The sequence below is a fragment of the Dreissena polymorpha genome, chromosome 16 (genome assembly GCF_020536995.1).
Source record: "Dreissena polymorpha isolate Duluth1 chromosome 16, UMN_Dpol_1.0, whole genome shotgun sequence".
In the NCBI taxonomy this organism is placed as follows: Eukaryota; Metazoa; Mollusca; class Bivalvia; order Myida; family Dreissenidae; genus Dreissena; species Dreissena polymorpha.
In genome coordinates this window covers 10,462,747-10,486,553 of record NC_068370.1, presented here as the reverse complement: position 1 = coordinate 10,486,553, position 23,807 = coordinate 10,462,747, and the positions used below count along the sequence as shown (strand labels likewise).

Genomic DNA, 23,807 nt, shown 5'->3' with positions numbered 1-23,807 from the left:
TAACACTTTTGTGTCCAGAAGCATATTGGCGGGGGATATCAATTCAACGAATTTGCTTGTTTATTACTGTAGTGTTGTAATTTTTCACCAAAAGTTGTCATACCCTGGACAATGTGTTTTTTAGCTAGAATCTGTACATCTGACAGCAAATAAGGTTAAATAAATAAGATACTAACAAAATTCACGGCGGTTACACACTGGCGCCACTTCATTTTTTAGATTCATAAATTAACGAGTCAGTTACGCTTCCGAGTTGGCGATAAGGATCAAACGTTTTTAATTATGGCGATAAGAAGATGCAAAGAAGGTTTCATACATGCTTTTTTCAACGTATGTCACATACGTTTAAAAATTGGACGACTAAGTGCGAATCAGTTAAGTTAAATTCAGACATAAATATACAGAAACATAACAGCACGACGCATTTGGAAACGTGCGGACCTTTTTAAGGTTATGAAATGGTTGATTTAAAAAACAATAATCGTTAATGCAGCAACTAGCAATTTGCTGATATTAATGGTTTAATTGTTTGGAAATGTCTTCACCCAGGCAAAATAATTTGTTTCCCTTTTAAAATTACAACTTATAATAGTCTTCTCATTTCAAAATGGATTGAGTTTGTATGTTCCTGTACATTTGTGGATGAACATATTTTCGCTTTATTGATTTATTTCCCAATTTTTAATTTAAGGCGAAATATTTTAGAAAAAAACAACTACTGACTCTCAATTTTTCCATCGTTTAAACAATCACATACATCCGATCCTAAGCGCCACATCGGACATATGAAGTATCAAAAAGACTGAGTTATGATGAATCTCGAAATAGATGTGGCGCAAGGCCATGATATGTCAACGCCTATTATGAATGAAACATAAAGCATTAGCAGTGCAGTCTTAATGATCTAGTGCTTAAGGGTTTTATTTTAACGGTGTTAGCATTTGTTCTTTTGCCGTAAATTTCACATGTTTTTATAATCAAAATATTAGTTCCTTTTGGACCAGTTTCTTACAGACTTTTCAGGTTAGAATATTGAATAATTGATTTATACTGTTCAGAAGTCAGTCTCTTGTGATGATCTTTGGTATGTGTAACACAGTGCAGCGGGTATCTGTGGCATATTCACATACTACATTTCGAGTGATTTGTGAGATTCCGATGACAAAGACCTTACGGAAGTTTATTATGAGAGGATTGTGGGTAAAACCTAGTCGCCATTTTGATAAGAGGAATGATTTTTCCGAAATAACTGGAAACATCATTAAGTCTTTCGCGTGTTTAATGATTTGTCAACTGTTTCTAAATATAACACTGAACTAAATAAATTAATAGGAACATGCAGTTTAAATTATGCGCATGGTAGATCTCCAGATTAGCTGTAACAATTATGTAAAAGATGTGACCTTTTAAATTCCTATCACCGCGTTTTTACAACGATTTTTTAAATCATGTTTTGAAAGAACTAATATGACGCTTTAGAAGACATTTTAAGTCTTGTAAAATATTTCATACTATCAGTGGGCTTAAAGCAGCAACATGGCGTGTTGAAAAACCGTCAACAACAATGTTTTAAAACGTTTGTTTACATCGTGAAAAACTACTCAGAACTTTGTAAATAGTAAACAAATATACAGGTAGCCACTGTAAATAATGGAAGAAGACATATTGTAGCACTTATCATCAAGTGAATGCACTTTGTGCTTCACAGGTGGCAATTTGCAATTGTATTTACTTTGTTTTTGGTGCTATTGGACGTTGCCTCAGGTTTTATCAGTCACACATTTTCAATGTGCCTTACTGTGGATTTAACCTGCTCATTCACTGGACATAAATAACAAAAGACACCATAACAAAGACTTGGAGAACCATTATCCTTGGTAAGTATGCAATGATATACCATGTCATTCTTTTCAGCTGGGCGTTTTCGGAGAAAACCCGAGGTATTGTCATAGCCAGCTTGCCGTCCGCGTCGTGCTGAAACATTAACATTTTGTTAAGGTTTTGAACATTGGCTCTAAATTCAAATTGCTTCCACCTACAACTTGAAAACTTAATATGTAGATGCACCTTGATGAGTTCTTCACGCCACACCCAAATTTTGGGTCACCAGGGCCCTCAATCCATTTTAGGGGAAGCGGGTCGCTATCCATAGCAGGGGGAATTTTCGCGGCGTTTCCCTTTTTGGGGGATTTTTAACTTACTCTCTAATTATTACATTTGTACATGTTTGCACTATATTCATTGTTTTTGTTCATAATTGAGTATGTTGGACAAGATTGAACTAAAATAGAATTGAGATATAATAATCATGAGACACATTTATCTATTTAAAAAAAAATATATTTTTTTTTTTTTTAAGGGGAATTTTTTCCCCCAAAAGGGGAAAAAAGTATACTTTTCAGGTGGGGGAATGCGGCCAAATTTCAGCCGTGAATTTGACATATTGAGGGCCCTGGTCAAAGGTCAAGGTCACTGTGACCTTTAAAAAAAAAAAAAAATAATTCTGACAAGCTTTCATTTATTCAAAACTGCACCTGTAGCTAAGCGTGGCACCCGTTATGATGTGCTCTTGTTAAGGAATGGGTTACATGGCCCTTGCTACACTTTGGGGGATTGGGGCCGGGGCCCTTAAAGTTTGGGGCGAAAAGGGGAATTTTAGAAGATCTTTACTCCAACCATTCAGCACTTAAAATTGCTATATTTTAATGTAATTTACATAAATATACATTTAATCAAAGGTTAATAACACAATACCAGCTGGCAACTAAGGTATAAAAGTAACTTTTTGCAACTTTCTTATTTTCGGAACGAAGTATATACTGTTGTGAGACGCCATGACGATTAATGGTTACCTGCACATAAACGTGCGCACAGTATTGATCTATACAAAGCGGGGCTCAAAACTCGCGGGTTTTCGGCAATGTTTCGTTTGCGGATTAAGGTACTGTTATATTGTGCGTTTTTAGCAGCCAAAAAAAATCAAGTTTGCGATCGTTGGAAGTTCGAATTGGGATTTTTTTTTTCAATTGGGAAAAAAACAACCGGATTTGAATTGGGAATGTGGCCGATATTTGGACCCGTGGCTATGGGCGGAAAAAGCCTGCAGCGATTTTCTTTGTCCAATTGGGAAAAGTACCCATACCGGTCCAATTGGGAAAAATTAAGTCGTGAAAACCTCAAAATTGGGAAAAATTGAGTTGTGAAAACCTCAAATTGGGAAATTGGTTTATTTGATTTTTTGCTCCCAAATACTTTAAAATTGAAAACCAAGTGTTTTCAAGCTGTCAATATTATATTTACCTAGGTTCAAGCCATATAGCTGCAAAGGGAAACTTACTAAATGTTGCATTTAAAAAAAAAAAAACTTAAATTGGGAACTTTTTGGACAGCAATTGGGAAATTGTAGTTTTTTCGTAATTGGGACAGTGCCGTTTACCGGTACTTTATAAAGAAGGAAAAAAATCACTGGCCTGTGATATTTGATGTAACTGAAGTCAATAACGATGTCCAACAATATATATTATTTACACTCAGGGCTCTCGGAAATTCTTAATCAAGCATATTAGTACGCTTGATTAAGCAAAAAGTGACGCTTATTGTTAACCAATTGAGAGTCCCCAGAACTCACCTTTTTGCATAACTGGATTCTTCAAGTCAATCCATTAACAAACAAACCTGTAAAGCAACCTCCTATTTAAACAAGAGCCAACACAATTGATTTCCTTACGCTTGTTTAAAATTCAATTACTCAAATGCAGTAATATTTCTTAATTGTCAGATAGTTTTCTCACATCCCATCCTCTATGGAGCTAAGCCATTATTGACGATGCCAGTGATTTTTTTTGCCAGAAATTACAGCTGATATTTGGCTGCTTCCCAATTGCACAAAATGACGTTTTTTCCCAAAAATTTGATTAAAATTTCCCAAAAAAAGACAAAATTTTCCCAATAAAGCCAATAAGATTACAATGTAATTTAGCAATAATTTCGAACGAGTGCCGATCGAGATGCTGAGTCGTCGCCGAACAACAACTGACTTACGTATTTTTAGCGAATTTGGCCGAATACGATTTTACGTTGCTATCCACATCACTCTCTATATTGCGGAGGATACCGACGATAGTCGATGTATCCCGATTGTAAACGCCTGTTTTTACACACGCCCAAGATGGCGGCAAGCAGACGAGAAATTTGCGATGCGCTGCGAAAATGATAAATAACATTCAAATTAACAACGGATATCATATGGTTATTACGGAATAATTTAATGCGTGTGTCAATTAACGCAAAATATAACGTTTGAGATAAAAAAAAAACAAATATTTATTACAAATCTTCACAGTGAATGTGCATCACGAAAATCAGTGTTGGGAAATTGGAGTTAGCCTACCGTTACTCACAAAGTTAATGCATTTAAGATGAATATCGTTTGAAAATGGAAAGAGACAAACATGATATGATTTATATGTTAGTGGATCTGTGTAAAATCAGATTCATATGCATATTCTGCTTTATTATGTTTGTCACGCTTTACGGTTTACTGAAATAGCATTGAAGTGCAAGATGTTGAAAGGTAAAGAAATGAAATAAATTATTTTAACTCCATATAATACATCATTAACATAGCAAGACCACTAAAGCGTTTTTTTATAAATATGTGTTAATGTTTTCACCATATGATAATTAATTTAAAAGAATACTGAACTAAATTCTTACTGTTAAAGAGGTTATGATTAAATGGTATATTTAAGAATCTATATAGATTATTGCAAGTTCAATATGAATGTGGAAGGATATTAACTTAACATTGTCTTCATTGTAAGAACACATTAAATTAGTACTTTATAATATAAAAATGCTGTCAAACATACTTTAATAATTTTAATTCTGTTCTTATAATCATATTTATAATGTTTCCCAATTTCATGGTTTATCGCGCTATTTTTCCCAATTTCATGGTTTATCGCGCTAATTTTCCCAATCCAAAAGGCACAGGCTGTAAGAAAAAAAAGCAAAAAAAATCACTGGATGCTGCTTCAGCAAAGCCTAAGTTATCATGGTGTAAAAAAAAAATTCACAATGTCGACCTTCATGTATAGGTCCTAAATTGACTTATTTTTTCGGGTCACGGGGCTTTTTCTTCTTTGAGGTTGGCCGTGGACGGACATTTCACAATTTTCACAGGCCAATTCACAAACCTGACATGGCCGTGAATAAATGGTAGTACATGTACTAATTGATTTTCAGCGTTTCTCCTTTTCTTTCTGTCAGTGGCAGTACCGTTACTAATTTCACAAATCCTTATCTGGAGCTCTGAATCAATTGCTCACCATTTGCATTTAACTTTTTATGTCCCCCACCACTATAGTGGGGGACATGTTGTTTTTGCCCTGTCTGTTGGTTGGTTGGTTTGTGTGTTTGTTTGCTCCAACTTTAACATTTTGCCATAACTTTTGCAATATTGAAGATAGCAACTTTATATTTGTCATGCATTTGTATCTCATGGAGCTGCACATTTTGAGTGGTGGATGGTCAAGGTCATCCTTCAAGGTCAAAGGTCAAATATATAGCTTCAAAGCGGCGCAGAAGGGGACAAAGTGTTTATGTCAAACACATATCTTGTTGTGTGTAGTAATTGTTACTAGTAACAACGTGTGATGATGATGCTCAGCACTGTCTTTAAAGTACTTTTTAATAACCGAATTACACCTATGATATTCACAAACAATAAATCCGATCCGATGATGTCACATGAGGTACATTCACAGTTCTCAACAATTACTCACAAGACGGTACAGTGTACCTGCTAATCGGTGACACTTCAACGGGATGCTTTGAACTTTCATGACCACGTGCATTTTTGTGTAAACTTAATTAGCCCGACTATATAAAAATTTTAATTCCCACTAGCCCGAATGGATTTTCACTAGCCAAAACCCTTCGGGCTAGTGCAAATTTTGCACACTGCATTCAAAGTAATCCAAAATCATTGCAATTAGTGCTTAAATTATTGTCTTATAAATCACAGTTGATGGAGATATTGACAGTGCAACAAAAGATGTCATACCACCGTACAAACGTAACGTACCAATGATAACCAATAATACTACAATTATTATATTATATTTTGCTGATTTTAAAATGAATAATATAATATTATAATTACTGTAAGTTACCATGTATAGCGCCCAGTTTATTTTGCCCTAAAGTTTCAAGCCATTGTTTTATTTCCATAACACTTATCTTATAGGCAGAACAACTAAAAGTTGGTAACGGTAGGTATGAATGGGGTCGCAACAGTTTTTACGAACTTCAAAATGTTTGAATAAAATATGCAAAAATATCTTTGTTTGTGTATGTTCACATCTACTTGTACAGCTAAGGTTGTGGGCTGTTGAAATAATGGATAGCTGGTAATTAGTTTGGAGTGAACAAGGACTTGGTGTTTTCCAGATTGGTCCAGATTTTTTGCGCCATCATTGTACATCTCATTCACGCCTTGGTCGTGCTCTTTTAAATGCAAAATTAAGCTTTCCATTGGCTGGGATAATTTGATGAAGCAATATTAAAATGGCCAACATTTTCGGTCCCATTTGTTTATTTTCTTGGCTTGAAAATGTTCTCTCCATTTTTGCAGTAAAAAACAGGGTGCGCGTTATACATGCTTTCGCGCTATACATGGTAACATTCTGTATATCAATGATAATAGTTCTCACCATACTAATAATTATGAAAATACTTATATTATTTATGATAATATTTATAATTAATTAATACTAATAATGATAATCTTTATTATGATACATGTAATTAATACTACAGTCTACTAACAAGACATATTTTTAATTATAATTGTTGATAATATTTGCTGGTTGAATAATAATTAAAAAGTAGTATACTGACAGGGCCCTCAATCCATTTTAGGGGGAGCGGGTCGCTACCCTCATGAGGGGGAATTTTCGCGGTGTTTCGCTTTTGGGGGAAATTTTTTTCTTACTCATTATTACATTTGTACATGTTTGCACTATATTAATTTCATTTTTCATAATTTAGTATGTCTGACAAGATTAAATTGAAATAGAATTGAGATATAATAACCATGAGACACATCTTATAAAAATATTATTAATTTTTTTTTCAGGGGGAATTTTTACACCCAAAAGGGGAAAAAAGGATACTTTTAAGGTGAGGGACTGCGGCCGAAATTCGGCCGCAGATTTGATAGATTGAGGGCCCTGACTGAGAAAATATCCAAATTTTAGTTTCTGGATCATTAAGAAATCAATGGACTTTCAATCAGGGCTCACGCTGGGTTCAAATTTTAGGGAGAAGTGACTTCTCCCTAGACACTGATTTAGGGAGAAGTGAGGAGACTTTAGGGAGAAGTGGAGAGACTCGGACAAAGGGTTTGCTTGTAAGGGGTTACAACATACATATATGTGATAGTAATAATCGACACAACAGATAAATAACCATAATTTTACTAGCTCTTTATTCAATCCATTTTGATGTAAACATACATAGTGTAATAAAGACTTAAGTATTTCAAAGATGATAATTGAAGCAGTAGCCAACATAAATATTTATGTTTGAAATATGACATATGCCAGGGGTTTTTCTGCCTATTTTGGGAAAAGGAGTCTGACCAAATTGGGAATTTTGTATCGACAAAATTGGTCATTTTGGGAATTTTTGCTTCGATGAAACGGCTCATTTGGGAAAAAATTGTGAATTAATCATGCTTAAATAATTCAGTGGTTTAACAAATAAATTTGTTTTTATTTGTTATTTTGTCTTCTTTATATAAACAGATGCAATATTGGGCATGTTCAACGTTAATTCAAGTACTGCAGTTTTGTTTTTCAGTTACAGTTACACTCTGAGATAAGAACTGAACAGTCAAAACCTTATAGCAGATATTTTTGACCAAAACAAACACTGGTTAGTCACACAAATTATAAGACAATTCATTCTTAAAAAAAATTGGGAATGTTTATTATAATTTCGGTTTGGGATCGGGTCCGTTTGCTTTGGGAGTGCCTCCGTTTTCCGGAGGCGCAGACAGTGCTGAAAAATCCCTGTATGCTAAGCAGCTTTGTTAATTTGTGGTAAAAAAAAACGTTGTGATTATCAACACTTAAATTCGTTGCTTTGAATAACTTTGAGCCAATGTTTGTCAATGTTTGTCAACAATAATAATATTAATGAAAACAAAAATCTATATTGACAAATTTAAAGTCTAAACAATGATCAATGTCACCATGAAGTAACATCCAGTCTGAAGATTAAAATGAAACATAGTTATTGCTAATTATAGGATATATTTATTTTACAACACGTTATTTCAACTAATGTAAACAACGTTGACAGTTTTGTAAGGTCGCGAAAATATATGACAATATAAGAATTACATTTTACTTGGTGAGTGATAAATCCTCCTTCCAAACAAGCTCATTATTTGTTGAAATAACAACTGTCTGTCCCTATTCATGTTAAAATTCATCATGATTGAGGACAGACAGTGTTTTAAAGTTTAGAAATAAAATCCAAACACAAATATGATTTTCCATGCCGTAATTTTGGACTTAAAATTGACCGCATATTCGCATTAAAAAATAGATTAATTTTCAAATTTTAAAAGGTACTTTGAATTAAAAAAATCAATATTTTTGCACAAAAAAAAATCATAGCCAAAGATTTCAAGAAGTTTAAAAAAATCAATAGTGCTGAGTTTGATTTCATTCGAGTGTGATAGTGCCTAACCAAGCGTGACCTGAGCCGCGTGACCTCAGAGATAATCTTTCACAGCATGTGACTATCGTCTGCAACAAAAGGCTTATTAGTGATCTGATAACAAACCATGCCCTTTGGGCATAATTCATCGTTATCACATTAATTGATCAATTAATATGGCAACATCACCCCCGTGGATTATCCCTAATCAATATCAAATCAATAACACTTGAAAGACGTCAGTAAACTTCAATTATCACCCCACACGCACGTGACTGCATTCGAGTTGAACACTGATGACTTGACGTTCGCCGATTGGATAAGTTTGGAGGTTGGGAGAATCGGGGGCGGGGTCTACCTCAAATTACATGTCGCTCGATTGCGACACGCTTCGGGCAGTTACAGTGTGTATTGGAAAATGTAATCATACCTTGACATCGAGAAAACCGGATGTAAACAAATTCCGATGAAAGAGCGACTGGAAGTCGCTTTTTATCTACGATTTCTTACATTTTAGGCGACATTTGGCGTAGGGAAAGCGACTATGTCGCTCACGTCGCCCCCTAGCGCGAGCCCTGCAAAGTTTCAATAATGAAAGTACATGTACTGTCAAATACTGCTCTAGATAAGAAAATGGTTCCTGAATATTGTGTACTGGAAGTTTGCTCAATTACTTTCACATAATTTTGACATTAATTTATAAAGTTTAGTTGAAGCTTAATTGAAAATGGTATTGACTATGCCTTAAATCTATCAAAAACATTGCCTGTGGGTGGGTGGAGTACAGTACAGCCAAAGCGGCACAAACATAATCCGCGGCTACGCCACGGCCAGATTATTAGTCCGCGGCGGCTGAATGGTGTGTTTACGCGGCGTATCGCCGTGGCACTCGGCATCGATCCGCGCAACGACGCCGAGTCTGTATTAACCTCGCGTACTTTCGCGGAGTAAATCCGCCGCATACGTACGCGGCGGATCGAGTGAAAAGATATCCACCTACATGTACATACATGTATGTGTAGCGTAGAATTAATTACGCGCAACTGTTTATGTTTCGTTCGATTATCATTATTAAATTTGTAATCCGAAACACACTTCCGAATTTTAATGCTAACGCGTCCTTTGGCAAATTCTAGCGTCAAATAAACAGTGCTAAAATATCCTTTGTTTTATAAAAAGCGCGCGAAAATTATGCAGACATGTAGAACGTCGTTTGGAAAGTTTGGGTGTATTTTGTGTTGTATAAATACATGAACATCACGTCAGGCGTAAATCGTGTGTTCAGTGGAGAAAAAAAACGCCCCGATTAGACGTTATTTCATCATCTCTATAAATAGTAACAAATGCCAAAATGTATTTGATACTTAAGGAAATATCGAGAATGTTTGTGTATCGTAAATATTTACCAGCATTTGCTTTAACACTGGAATATACGGGATTATCGGGTAATAAGTAGCGATATTAACTGTATAATATGAACAAAATAAAACGTGTTTATATATGCATATTCAAACAATAGTTATTATAAGCTGATAATTAACAAAACTACAAATACGTCGTCACTGTCTTGATTATTGATGTGGCTTCAAACTGCTAATTTTCTCAGCTAAAATATAATAGTGGAATCAACATGCAATTAATTTATAAATCCACCATATGCTGGAGCCTTGACCACTTGTATGTGCGAAAACATAATTACGTGACCTTGTTTATGTGTGAAATACATACGCTACGGGCGGGAAACAAACTTAATAATTGGCCAGACACATTTACTATGCTTACATGTATATGCTAATACAATCCGCGCACAATAAATTTATTATGATTTTAATGATTATTATAATTGTTCTTTCCAAATTTGTTAACTACATGTAACTAATTATTTAAAAAAAAATTATTTCATGATCGCATCGACTCGGCATCATGTCGCGGACCGCGGCATGCCTCGGCGGACAGATGCGAAGTTTCGCGGCGAAATGCGACTTGCCGCCGCATACTGACGCGGCTTCAACGACTGACGCGGCATCGACTCGTTTGCCTTGCCGCCGCGGATCGCGAAATACGTTTGTTCCGCTTTGGCTGTACTGTACATGTCACGCTGAAAAGGGACACATTGTAAATTGGCTTGTACCGTATACGTGCGCTTATAAGACGCATTTTTAAGACTCAAATTAATAAGTTTAAGTGGGGGTCGCGTCTTATAAGCGAGATACTTGTGAAAATAAGCGAAATTTTTCAAAATATCGAGTTTACTGGGCTTACGCTGGCCAAGTTGGACACTTGTCAATTGTTTTGAATCATCGCGGCAGCCATTTGCATTTTCTCTAAAGTCTGTATTTGCCCGTACCGTGTATCAGAACGCTATGTTCAGTTACCGATTTACTTGAAATAAAATGTATCGTTATTGATTTTGTTGTCTATTATTTTTTATTTGAATTTTGTTATTTTGGGGTCGTAAGGCGTTATATTGTCCATGGTTATACTTGAAAAGTTTGTATCACCCGATTGTCTGCGCGCGACGTCGTTAAATGTCATATAAATTGGACATAATAGTTTACGTGTGTAAGCGGCGACACGATGCCAAACATGCTTAAAATAACAGCAAAATCAGTTCGCAGTTTGAAACTGTTAATTGTTAAATAAACACGCGATTGCAAGTGCTTCTTGACAAATTTGTATCACCTGATCGTCTTTGTTCGACGCTGTTAATTGTCAATTAAGACATAATTGGCAATAAGGGTATCGTCTGAAAATAGTTACCAGTTTGCAACTGTCAATTGTTAAATAAACACGTTCATTCAGACGACCCCCTTATGCCGATGACACCTTATTTATTAGGGACCCACGACAGCGCGAGCAAAGAGCGACCGCATTCAATTATCCACATGTGGCTTTCTTCTTGAAAAAGGCATTACCTATAGACAATGGGCGTAACATTTGCATAATCAAGGTAATCTATATCTGCCTCTTAGTTTTCAATACCCGTCAAACAATACAATTATATTTACAAATTACAACTACTGAAATCGGCAAAATGAAACGCAAACATAACTCTTATGATCTCAAACTCAATGGATGGTACACAGGACGACGAGTTGTTTGATGATCTTAATGATATCGGCGACTGGGTTTACGATGACAATCTCACTAGTGAGGAATTCTACAAACTGTTCGGTGAAAGCGATGATGAGGATTTCGAGGGATTTTAAGATGACTGATACGATCAATTACGAACGTAATATGTTTGAAATTGTTATGGCAAATTGATTAAATACGCAATTGTTAGAAATTGTGTTAATTTGATAATTATTTTTACTGTATGAATAATACTTGAAAATAAATTAAAACCTACTTATATGTCATGAAATAAACAAATATTATTTACTTTGATGTTTGATGTTTTATTTTTCGGACTTGCGTGAATTACTAATTGTATGCAGCGCGAGTTTGAAAATTTCTCAATGTGTTTCTTATTGATTTTCTTCAACATTCTGCCGTTTTTCGGCCGATGAAAACGGCAAAATTTGACCGCGTCTTACACGCGGGTCAGTCTTCAATCCACCGATTATAAAGTCCGAAATCGGGGTGCGTCTTATAAGCGAGGGCGTCTTATAAGCGCACGTATACGGTAGTTATGTAGTCTAAGATACGCCAATATATGTTAAATGAAATATTTTTCAAAATAACCAACAGTCTAAAACAGGAATTCAGTTTATCAATTTACTTCAATGGTTACAATTATGCTGAGTTAGACATTTGAAATGTTTTAATAAAAATTATCATTGTAAATATCAGTACGGACGAAAATTGCTCCAACTTATTTACAGTGGCGAAATTTACTGCCAACAACTTTTTGTAAGCAAGCATAACACCTTTATATGAAATTGATATAAAAATAATAACTTGATGAAAAGGCAAACAAGTTATGAGCTGATGATTTGATAAAATATAAAATAAATAATTATAACTGAAACAGTATTTGCCATTAAGTCTTAAAAATACAGCATGAAGGGAAAACCATTTATGAATTAAAAAAATTTGACAAAATTACAGGGCCCTCTCTTGCCGCTAGGGGAAGCCACCCACAGCCCTCATGAGGGGGAATTTCGCGTCGTTTTGGGCGAAAAGGGAAATTTTAGAAGATCTTTTCACCAACCATTCAACACCTAAAAATGCTATATTTTAATGTGATTTACATAAATATACATTTAATCAAAGGTTAGTAGCACCATACCAGCTGGCAACATAGGTATAAAAGTAAAAAAAAAAAAGTTGGAGAGGGAATTTTTAGCTGAAAAAGGGGGAAAAAGTATACTTTTTTCATGGGGGAAGCCGCCGATATTCGGCGGTAAAGACGGCCAAAGGAGGGCCCTGAATTATAAATGAATTCAAATAAACAACATAAGCATATTGCAAAAAGGAAATATTCATATCTTTGATGTGCAATATGGTAACAATGTTCAATTTTCTAACTTCTAAAACAAGAGAACAAAGTGTGAAGATTTCCAGTTTTCAAAAGTTAAACTGGAACTTAGCCCTGGCTACCAATTTAATAAAATACAACTATCATGTGCAAATAGTTCCTGTATTATTCAAAGTCAAAAGTTTGATGTCACTGATCTTTTTCTAAAATTAAAGTGTTATAATGTTTTCATTTTAAATTTATTTTACTGGTGTGCATACATGTATATAAATATTTCCATATTATATTTCATAGATTTTTTTGAATACACAATACAATTAAATTGTACTTGTATTATTTCAGTCTTTGCGTTGACCATGGTTTAATATGGCAACAAACAACGCTCCAAAGCATGACTTTGCACCGGCCTGGCTGAAAATTCCAAATGCGGAGAATTCTGTAAGTATACATTCCAGTATTTATTACAGTCATATAAGTCTGCCTGTTTGCCAATTAGGCCTGAAATCTTGCAAGCTCAGACAAAAAAAGACAGCATAGGACTGAAATACTTTTTGTGCTGATATGGCTATGTCATAATGGTAGTCCTCTATCAAGTTTGTTCAAACCATGAAACTATATAGGGAAAGCTGCTCTGAAGCCAATGCACCAGAGGTTTGTTATTTTGCAGAGCTGTTGAAGTTCTGCTCTGCTAAGATGGTTTAAAATAATCCTCTACAGTCCAAACATGCGTTTTGGGAGCTTCAGTACCTTTAAACACATTTCTAGATAAACACTTTAACTTTAAGTACCTACATGTTTGTAAGTGTAATTGGCTATTTAAACCACAGGTGGTTAGCGTGTGGCTACGATATTAATTAGTGAAAACATCATTTTTAATGATAAATAATCATATAATAACGAAAAATTAAATTTTATGGCAAAAAAAATTCACTATCAAATATATATAACAAGGTATGCAACTCAAAATCACCCCAAAACGGGGTGCATCGCTTTGAACAGCCATATCTTCATCAATTGTGCAGGGATTTTCACGATCTCGGTCTTATTCAACGCAAAAATGAATTTCCTTTCTGGAAATGTATATGTCTTGCAATATTTTTACAAATGCTGGGTCAACTTTTAAGAAATAACACGATACACAACTCGCATGACCCAGTTGACAATGATCATGCAGTCTTTAAGACTGAAATCTTCACGGAGTAAAAGGCATCTTCCCTACAAAGTTCATGTACCTCGATACCATAATTCAATAAAACGTATGAAAAAATATTATTACTGTTCTTGTCGTTACATTATGCATCACGACTAACTGTCCAGCGCCGTTTGAAACCTTTGTTTACATACATTTCAACTAACTGACATTTTAAACAAACGAGTAATTTCATTGGTTCAATGCGGAGGTGTGTCTTTACAACTGGAGATTTCATTCATAAAGTACCTTTAATGGCTACATGAACATTATAAAGAAGAAGCTGGAGCCCACTCCATAAAAATTATCTTTTTAGTAACATTTAATCAAGTGAATTGTAAGAATAAATCTTTTCAGTTCTTAGTACACTTAATCCATGAATGAAAATAGGTTTAGTCTTTGTCTTAGATCACAACATCTGTTCTTTAGTTTCCAGTTTGTCTGTTTATTTGTCATTCTGCTATAGTTTATTTGAAACTTCTGTTCACTTGTACAAACTGATTTGATACTTAACTTTTTATTTCGTTTTGTTTCAGAAGCCATCCGGAGTTAATAAAGGTATGTTATTTGATTGTCATTTCAAGGCATTGGAAGAACATGATGTGAATTGATACATATTAACAAAATAATATTATAATTATATAATTTTGTTATTAATGCAAAATAAAAATTTGTTTTAATACATTTACTTTTTAGCTCTGTGAATTCCACCTTAATTGGAATATGAACAAAATAAAACAAACCACTAACACCATTATGAAAATGTTGAACATGCTGGCATTCTAAAACACTTAGTGTGCTAGTGCATAGTTCAGGGATCAGAGCCACAACTTCCTAGAGGGATATACACTGTAACTCCAATATAGTGCGGTCCGTTATAACGCTGTGTCCAATATAACGCGGGGGGTCCTTGGATCCCGTTTTCTCTCCAACCTTCCATTTCTGATTCAAATCCATGTTATGCAACTTCATGTATTTTCATAAATTCAAAGAAGCCAGCGATCACAGCTTGATTGCTTTTTCCGTCCGTTTAACTGATTTTAATCGATTAGAGGTTAAACGACACTCGACAGCTAATTGATGTTAATCTGTTGTGTAATGCCAATAAAGGTGTGAAAACTCGCGAGTCGGTGTTTATTACATGTATTCCCTATCAGCGTGGTTCGGTGCGCTAATTTCAATAAGGCAAGTGCAAGCGGAATAATTATCAAATTAAAGTTATTTAAAACGATTACCTGTTTATGTTTTGTATTTTTCGTGTATTGTATTTCATTGTATAAACTATGGCTGTGTAAGTGTGTTATCGTTTATTATATGCTACACATGCTTGATAAATAAAAATATCTTTGTGTGTGTTTAATGTTTCAGTACGTATACGAAAAATAAATTTTAAAATCCTGACGATTTATTTACATCCTAACGCAGTGTAATAGTTAACAGAGATGCACTTAAATTTTTGCCCGTTATCAGTAAGCCCACGGAAAGCACGTTTTTTACATGCTGCGTATGACGCAATAAAACATTTCTTTGTACATGTATCGTATTGCATTCAATCTAAATTTAAATTCGCTCGTCCAATGAAAGCTGTGTCCCATAATGCACTGTACTAATTTTTCTGAAAAATGGCGTAGGCATATGAATTTGTTTATGAAGTTCGTAAACATATTTCGTGTCATAAATGTTAAACATTATTTTTTAGTAAGTGATATAATTATATTGGATTATCGGATAAATGTGCACATTAGAAAAGCGGTATGTATACTGTTATCGTTCGATTCTGTTTATATATGCATGTATTTGCGGATGACAACACAGCATGACAACACACAGGACCTATATTATAGGCTATACTATACCTGTTTTTATAGCCCCTTAAATAAATAAGCTCAAAACTTATAACGCTGTCCGTTTATAACGCTGTTGCGTGGCTTGGGCCCCGTCATCCGCATTATATTGGAGTTACAGTGTATCATGCTCATGTAGGCCCAAGAAGTTCATGACAAGCTTATTTGTTGCAGGTAAACGCTTTCCTCCGGGTCCAACCAACAAGTACCGCCATCATTCTGTGGATGACGACTACTATGCATACTACAACGGTTACCCATACTACCCTGGCTACAGTTACCATGACATCAAGTACGGCATGCACTACAGCTCCCAGCCCACCCTTGTACGGGCCAATGGCCAGCGAGACACCAAGTACCAGCATCCCCATGCCAGATATGGAGTGGGGCAGGTAAGTTTGAACATAAATAAATTAGGTGGATGGGACAGAGATATAGTTAAATGCATAAAGCTTACTGATATGCTTTTTATTGAGTCTTCTCTAACGTTAAAAGCCGGATAGGTTAATTTTTGTTTTGTGGCTTTGTTGTAAAAGAAAAAGATATTAGTGAAGATGAAAAAAGTATTATTTAATTGTATCTCTATTACAACTTCAAGTCTTAATTAAATTATCAATGCATATATAATTATATATACAAAATTTATTTGACAAACAAAATATTTTATTTGAATTATTTATTTTTCGCTACACTTAGAATAGTACTACCAGAAATGCAAACATTTCCTGTGGCATTTCCCCAGAATGGAGGAAAATATTTTATCCCACTTATCGTGCAAGTACCTCTTCTCGAACCTCGCCTTTTTTCGAACCTTTCATTTGTTTACATTTTATGCGCATGCGCGCACGCACACAATGTCATCGTTTTGTGGGTACCTACGCATTGTTTACGACGACTTGCGCGTAACTGTCAATCTCCGAAAATGCGTCACAAACAGGTAAAATAAGTACATTAAACCTAAAATACCTAAAAATCATTGTTTTTCTTAATGCTTTTTTACCTATTTTATGATTTTCATGTAAAAACCTATTAAACATGATCTCACTTTCGATCTCAACTATGCTTGACAAAAACACTTTTCGTCTGCGGCAACAAGTCATGTGACCATGGTCAAATCATGTGACAAAGCTATTTTTAACCGAAGTATAATGTTGCATGTCACTAATTGTTGCAACTTAAAACATATGTTTCTGATTGTGTTTTTGTAACTTTTCATTTAATATTTGTCCAACAAATTTCAGAAATTCCCAATGAAAAAAGTTAAAAAACGTAAGGGGTTCTCTCCATCAGCACTCACAAATGCTTACAATCTTGTAAAAGAAACTGGGATTAAAACTGCTGCTAGACAGTATGGAGTGCCACATAATACCCTTCGTGACCGGGTAAAAGGCCGCCTGGATCCAGAAACCACGATGACAGGTTCTGGTCTACTATTTACATTGGAAGAGGAGGCAAAATTAATTGAGCACATTAAACTGATGGCTGATTTGGGGTACGGTTTTACCATAACAGATGTGGTCTCAATAGCAAGTGACTATGCAGTCTTTCTTAAGAAGCGAACACGGGACAAATCATTGACCGTGAAATGGTTTAAGGGCTTGCGCAGCAGGTGGCGGGAGCTTAGAGTCATAAAACCAAGGGGGTTAGCTAAATGTAGTGCAGAAGCTACCAATGAACAAGCTGTTGATAGTTATTTTACAAATTTAGAAAATGTACTGAAAAGTAAGAACCTTATTGACAAACCTGAGTGTATATATAACATAGATGAAAAAGGGTTTCAAACTGAACATGCCCCACCATACATAGTTAGTGGTAATGCAACAGCTCCCGCAATCACCTCATCCCGGACAGCAACAAACACAGTAACTGGTGGCAGTAACGCAATTGGGACACAGAATCCTCCCTACTTTGTTTTCAAGGGTGCAAGAATGAATGAAACATTAATGCAAGGTGCTTCTTCAGGATCAGATGCAATTATGTCAAAGACAGGCTGGTCTAAATCAAGCATTTTTCTGGAATATTTACAATCCCACTTCATCAAGTACATTCAAAGATCTGATCCTAATCAGCAAATTATCATCATATTTGACGGCCACAAATCTCACATCAATGTCCCTGTGTTGGAATGGGCAAAGAAAAACAACATAATTTTGTTTGTCCTTCCAGCACATACATCTCAGGTGCTTCAACCCCTTGACGTAGCCTGCTATGGACCTCTGCAGAAAATATATAATTATGCATGTCAAAAAATTTTCAGAGAACATCCATCTTTAAAAATCACAAGATACAATATTGCAGAATTAGCATCCAATGCATATGTGACAGCATTATCCATGAATAACCTGAGGGCTGCCTTTGAAAAGACTGGCATATTTCCATTTAATAGAACTGTGATAAGTGCTAACATTTTTAAGCCATCAATTCCTTATGTTGGTCTTCAAGAAAACACTGTGGTTTCTGACATTCAGCCATGCATGAACAATCATTTTATAACTGCTGAAAACATAATTGAAATGAAGAGATCACACCATGTCAATACACTAAAAAAGACTTTAAGAAATAATGTGTCTGGTCAGGAAATAACCAGTGATTGCTTAAATCAAGAAATGTTTTCACAGCCTTTACCAAGTTCCAAAGATACGCCAGTCTCTCCAATCAACAAAAGAAAACAAACAAAAACAAATGCAACAAATGTCAATCTAAGTAATGCACCCCTCCCAGAACCTCTTCCAGGACCTTCGCACATTGGCAGTTATTCTAACATGTGTGATACTGATAGTCAGTCTTCTGAAGATGATGTTCCTGAAGAAGACAAATGTTGTGTGTGTAAACTTTTTCAACCCAAGGAACTGAAAAACTGTGTTTCCCTTGTGTTTACAAAAGGGACACAGTGTGATCACCCAAACTGTGGACATTGGACACACTTGATTTATTGCTGCAAACAGATAGTTGTTAGGCGGAATGATGTCTTCAAATGCCCATGTCATAAAAGTGAAGAGTAAATACTAAAATTGAGATAGAAACATACATTTTTTTTATAAAAAAATAGTTATAAATCAAGTTTTAATGTTATTTTCTAGTTTCATAAAAAAAAATGAACAAAATCTGCTTAGAATTGTAAATTGAAATAGTAAACAATGAAGGGTTCGAAAACAGGTACGATTGTTTGGCGGCCATGACAGTTTTACATGATATGGTGGTGCTGGAAACTAACGCAAATCTGTTAACAAAAGAGGATTTACATAACAATTAAAGTTGTCAGGTATGTAGAAACTAATTATCACATAAAACTTATAAATACGTTTCACTATTTCCAATTTTATTTTTGACATGTCGAAAATTAAGAGGTTCGAAAGATGGTTCGTCCATGATATACAGCGTATTGGGTTGATTAAAGCCCAGTTGATTAAATTTCTCCTATGAACCACGGCACGAAATGATGATAATTTTGATTAAATAAAAAGGATTACTGAATAAAATTCAAGCCTCACATGATAAACCTAATCTATAATCAACACTAACCTATTATTCTCTATGTTAATCATTAATCTATTACTGCAGGGCTCGAAACTAACACTCGCACACTCGCAAAATGCGAGTGAAAAATACTGAATTGCGAGTTAAGTTTTAAGCCACTAGTATTTTTTTGCGAGTAACGAAATAGTGAAAAAAAGAGTAATATTGCTAAATGCGCTCGACATCGTGAACGCTAAACCGTAGGTCAATTTATAGAATGTTCGAATACCCGTATGCTTTAGCGCGCACCTTGTATGTAGACAGGTATACTTATTGTACAGATACGCGGCCGGCATTGTTACACAGAACGTGAAACAGTCAATTATTCACACGTGTTCATTGAACTTGAACAGACATGGCATCGATGCGAAAAATAACTAGTTTCTTTTTGCCCAAAGACGGAAATAACAATATGAAAGATAAAGCAAAGTTAACCGTTGAGTTAGAAACAAGAAATATCTTTTAAAAAGATATACGGCGTTGATTGTGGTTGGAGTTTATGAAAGGTTAAGAGTTCAATGAATTAGATTAAGGATAGCGAATGTCTTTTTCTGTGCAGTTCTTAGCTGCATCACACGCAGTACGGGATGTTACGCGGAGTTTTCGCATCTTATTTTATATTATTACATATTGCTGGTCATAAACCTATATTTACAAAACAGAAAACCAAAATGAAAGGTGCACGCCCAAACTGTATTGATGTCGAGATTGAGTGTAAAACTGTTCTATCTATTAAGCCTTTTTATTAGAGATAAAATTGTTTCATGCTGAACACGCAGTAAAACAGTGTTACAAAGACGCGGACATGTTTCCAATGTTCTGGTCGTATGCTCAAATCAGCCTATGGGATAAATGAAGTGTATTCATTCTGACCTAGCCGCGGGAAATTTTATTGGACAGTTTCAAAGGTCAGGTAAGGTGAAAAGCTGGCTTAATACAGCTACGCCTAAAAAAAAAAACGGAAATTAAATCCTTCTACGAAAACAGTAAAGTGGGAAAAAGAACTCAATATAAATCTAAAATTTGCGAGAATGTTTTTGGTTTTGCGAGTTAGTATTAAAGCTGCTCGCAATATTTTGCAAGTAAAAAAAAAGTTAAATTCGAGCCCTGTTTCTATTTAAATAACATGCCTCACTCTGTTGAGAAGACTTGTTGCTTATAATGCCTGTGTTCATATGGCAATGTCAAAGTGTCATTTTTAGCTCGACTATTATAAATGAAATATATATAGTGGAGCTATCCTACTCACCCCGGCATTGCCGTTCCCTTGTCCGTTTGCGTGCAAATGTGATAGTTTGCGTACTACCCCAAATATTTTCAATGTCCTTTGACATATTGCTTTCATATTTTGCATACTTGTTTACCATCATGACCCCAACCTATAAACAAGAGCAGACAACTGAATCAAGCATTTTGACAGAATTATGGCCCCTTTTATACTTGGAATATGCATGTTATTGATAAATCTATGTTAAAGTTTGCGTAATACCCCAAATATTTCCTGTGTCCCTTGACATATTGCTTTCATATTTTGCATACTTGTTAACAATCATGACCCCAACCTATAAACAAGAGCAGACAACTGTATCAAGCATTTTGACAGAATTATTGCCCCTTTTATACTTAGAATATGCATATTATTGATAAATCTATGTTAAAGTTTGCGTACTACCCCATATATTTCCCTTAACATATTGCTTTCATATTTTGCATACTTGTTTACCAACATGACCAACATGACCCCAACCTATAAACAAGAACAGACAACTGTATCAAACATTTTGACAGAATTATGGCCCCTTTTATACTTAAAATATGCATATTATTGATAAATCTATGTTAAAGTTTGACAAAACAACACTTACCTTACATACCACAATGCACTCCACCCAAACCATCCCCCACGCCCCCCAACCCCCCCCCCCCAAAAAAAATATATAATTTATTTCACATTTTTGAAAGAATTCATCTATTAAATGATCTCACACCCCCCCTCTCCCCCCCCCCCCTCTCCCCCCCCCCCCCCCCCCAAAAAAAAATAATTTTGTTTTCTTATTTTTGAAATGCTCTCCATGATGGCTTACGTTATACTGTCAAGCACTCAAATAGTCGAGCGCGCTGTCCTCTGACAGCTCTTGTTAACACCAATATTAGCCAAAGAGTCAGAGCTTAGCTGATAATCCAAATTTCAGCATCTGTGTCATGTTCGGGCTGATTCATTGGTCACAATTTAATAATTCCAATCCATATATAATTTGTGTAAAATTTTCATCTTTGTTTAAAAAATGGTCCTTATTTTGCACATAGGTTCTTTTATAAAAATACTTTTTCTGAAAGACCACCCGAAGCTGGATCCATTTAAGAAATAAAGTATTTTATGTGATGTATAAGAAAGAACTTGGCATGTTCCTGACCATTGTTTAGATTAGCATGGTGTTTTAGCATCAAACTGTCATCACAATGAAAAAAATTGAATTATTATAACTTTTAGATGGTCTTTAAGGGTAATTTCATGGACTTGTCAAAAGTGACAGCATTAGTCCAAAGTGCTTTTGGCAAAGCCAGTAAAGCAGTATATGGTCTGCACACAAAATTACCACAATTTTGGGAGAGCGGAAAGTAATAAAGAAGTCGGGCCAATCATAAAACCTTGCATATTTTCATTAAGTATATAAAAAAACTTCTTAAACATCTCAACCAACAAACAAGTTTTGCCATTTTATTGCTTAATATTACCTCTAAGATTCTGATGTTTAAGGGCATGAACGTGGGCTATCCCCCGTACTACGACTTCCTGCCTCCCTTCGAGAATTACTATTCCGACAGAGAGTACTACAACAACAACAACTACCCATCACAGCGAGGCAGCTCCAAGAAAAGTTACTACGAGAAGGACGGCCGCAGCAACTCTAAGGAGGGCAAGGAGAAGGACGAGAGGAAGGAGAAGGAGACCGACAAGCCTTTTAAGGACGACTTTGTAAGTGATGTAATACATTGGGATTTATATTATTATGTAGACTAGGCCGGCACGATTCATTCGATATTGCAAATACGTAAGTGTTGATTCAAGGAGGATTTTGTGAGTGGCTTCAAATTGGTTCTTTTCCTTATTATGTAGACGTAGTAGGCCCTCATAATTCAGGAGACTTTGTTAGTGGCTTCAATGAAACAGTTTACTGTGAATAGTTGGAATCATGATTTCCAGTTTTTTTAGCATCCTTCAATCATCTTTATCTACGTGTGATTGAGTCTGTCTTCCTGTTTTTGTAAAGTTTGACTGATTATTTTGTATATTTTTTATGAGTAATTCATAAAATCAGAGTTGTCATAAACAATTTTGTTCATTGCTTTAAATAAATAATAATCTGTTCCTTTAAAGGTCAATTAATAGTATCACAAGGGGTATTCTAAACCAATGGTGACACTGTTTAGATGAAGTTTAAAAAAATCTCTAGAATGCTTTAAAGTCAACTGCCCTGAATTAAATGAGACTATAGGAATTAACATTGCACTTTTTCAGCCATCTTTGAATGGAGATGAGGAAAACATAGACAAACCCAGCAAGCAAGTCAATGGCACAGGAGTGTGGGGTAATGTACTCACAAACATATACATATCCTTTGATTATAAGCACGAAATTAGTCATACTCCAAACAACAACGGCACACATTTCTTGTTAATGAGTCAAAACTGACTTGTTTTTGTTTGTTTTTATGCCCCCGGTAGGGTGGCATATAGCAGTTGAACTGTCAGTCAGTCAGTATGTCAGTCTGTCCGTCCATCCGAAAAGAAACTTTAACGTTGGCCATAACTTTTGCAATATTGAAGAAAGCAACTTGATATTTGGCATGCATGTGTATCTCAGGAAGCTGCACATTTTGAGTGGTGGAAGTTCAAGGTCATTCTTCAAGGTCAAAGGTCAAAAAAGAATTATTTCAAAGCGGCGCAGTAGGGGGCATTGTGTTTCTGACGAACACATCTTTTGTTTCATTCATACTTGTTCAATTGGGAATGGGACCCCCTACTGGACCCAAATTTGAATGAAAAAAATCACTGACCCTTCATTGCAAAGTATGCTTAATAAAATCACCATTGATATCTG

The 23,807-nt window shown here is 35.3% G+C and overlaps 1 protein-coding gene across 3 annotated transcripts in view; it reads left to right on the top strand.

The window, feature by feature from the left end:
- Nucleotides 1-1,202: 1,202 nt before the first annotated feature.
- The window catches only part of LOC127861884 (vasculin-like protein 1), a 42,172-nt gene continuing 19,567 nt past the window's right edge, over nt 1,203-23,807 (top strand). For 2 of the 3 annotated variants that reach the window (XR_008040347.1, XM_052400598.1), the window contains exons 1-6: nt 1,203-1,877; nt 13,499-13,594; nt 14,882-14,903; nt 16,364-16,581; nt 22,464-22,682; nt 23,226-23,295. Coding sequence is in view for 2 of the 3 variants with exons in the window: in XM_052400598.1 (XP_052256558.1) it covers nt 13,523-13,594; nt 14,882-14,903; nt 16,364-16,581; nt 22,464-22,682; nt 23,226-23,295 (601 nt within the window). In the remaining variant the exon portion in view is untranslated. Of the gene's footprint in view, nt 1,878-7,141; nt 7,186-13,498; nt 13,595-14,881; nt 14,904-16,363; nt 16,582-22,463; nt 22,683-23,225; nt 23,296-23,807 lie in introns of all 3 variants that reach the window. The other variant, XM_052400599.1, reaches the window with a different exon arrangement.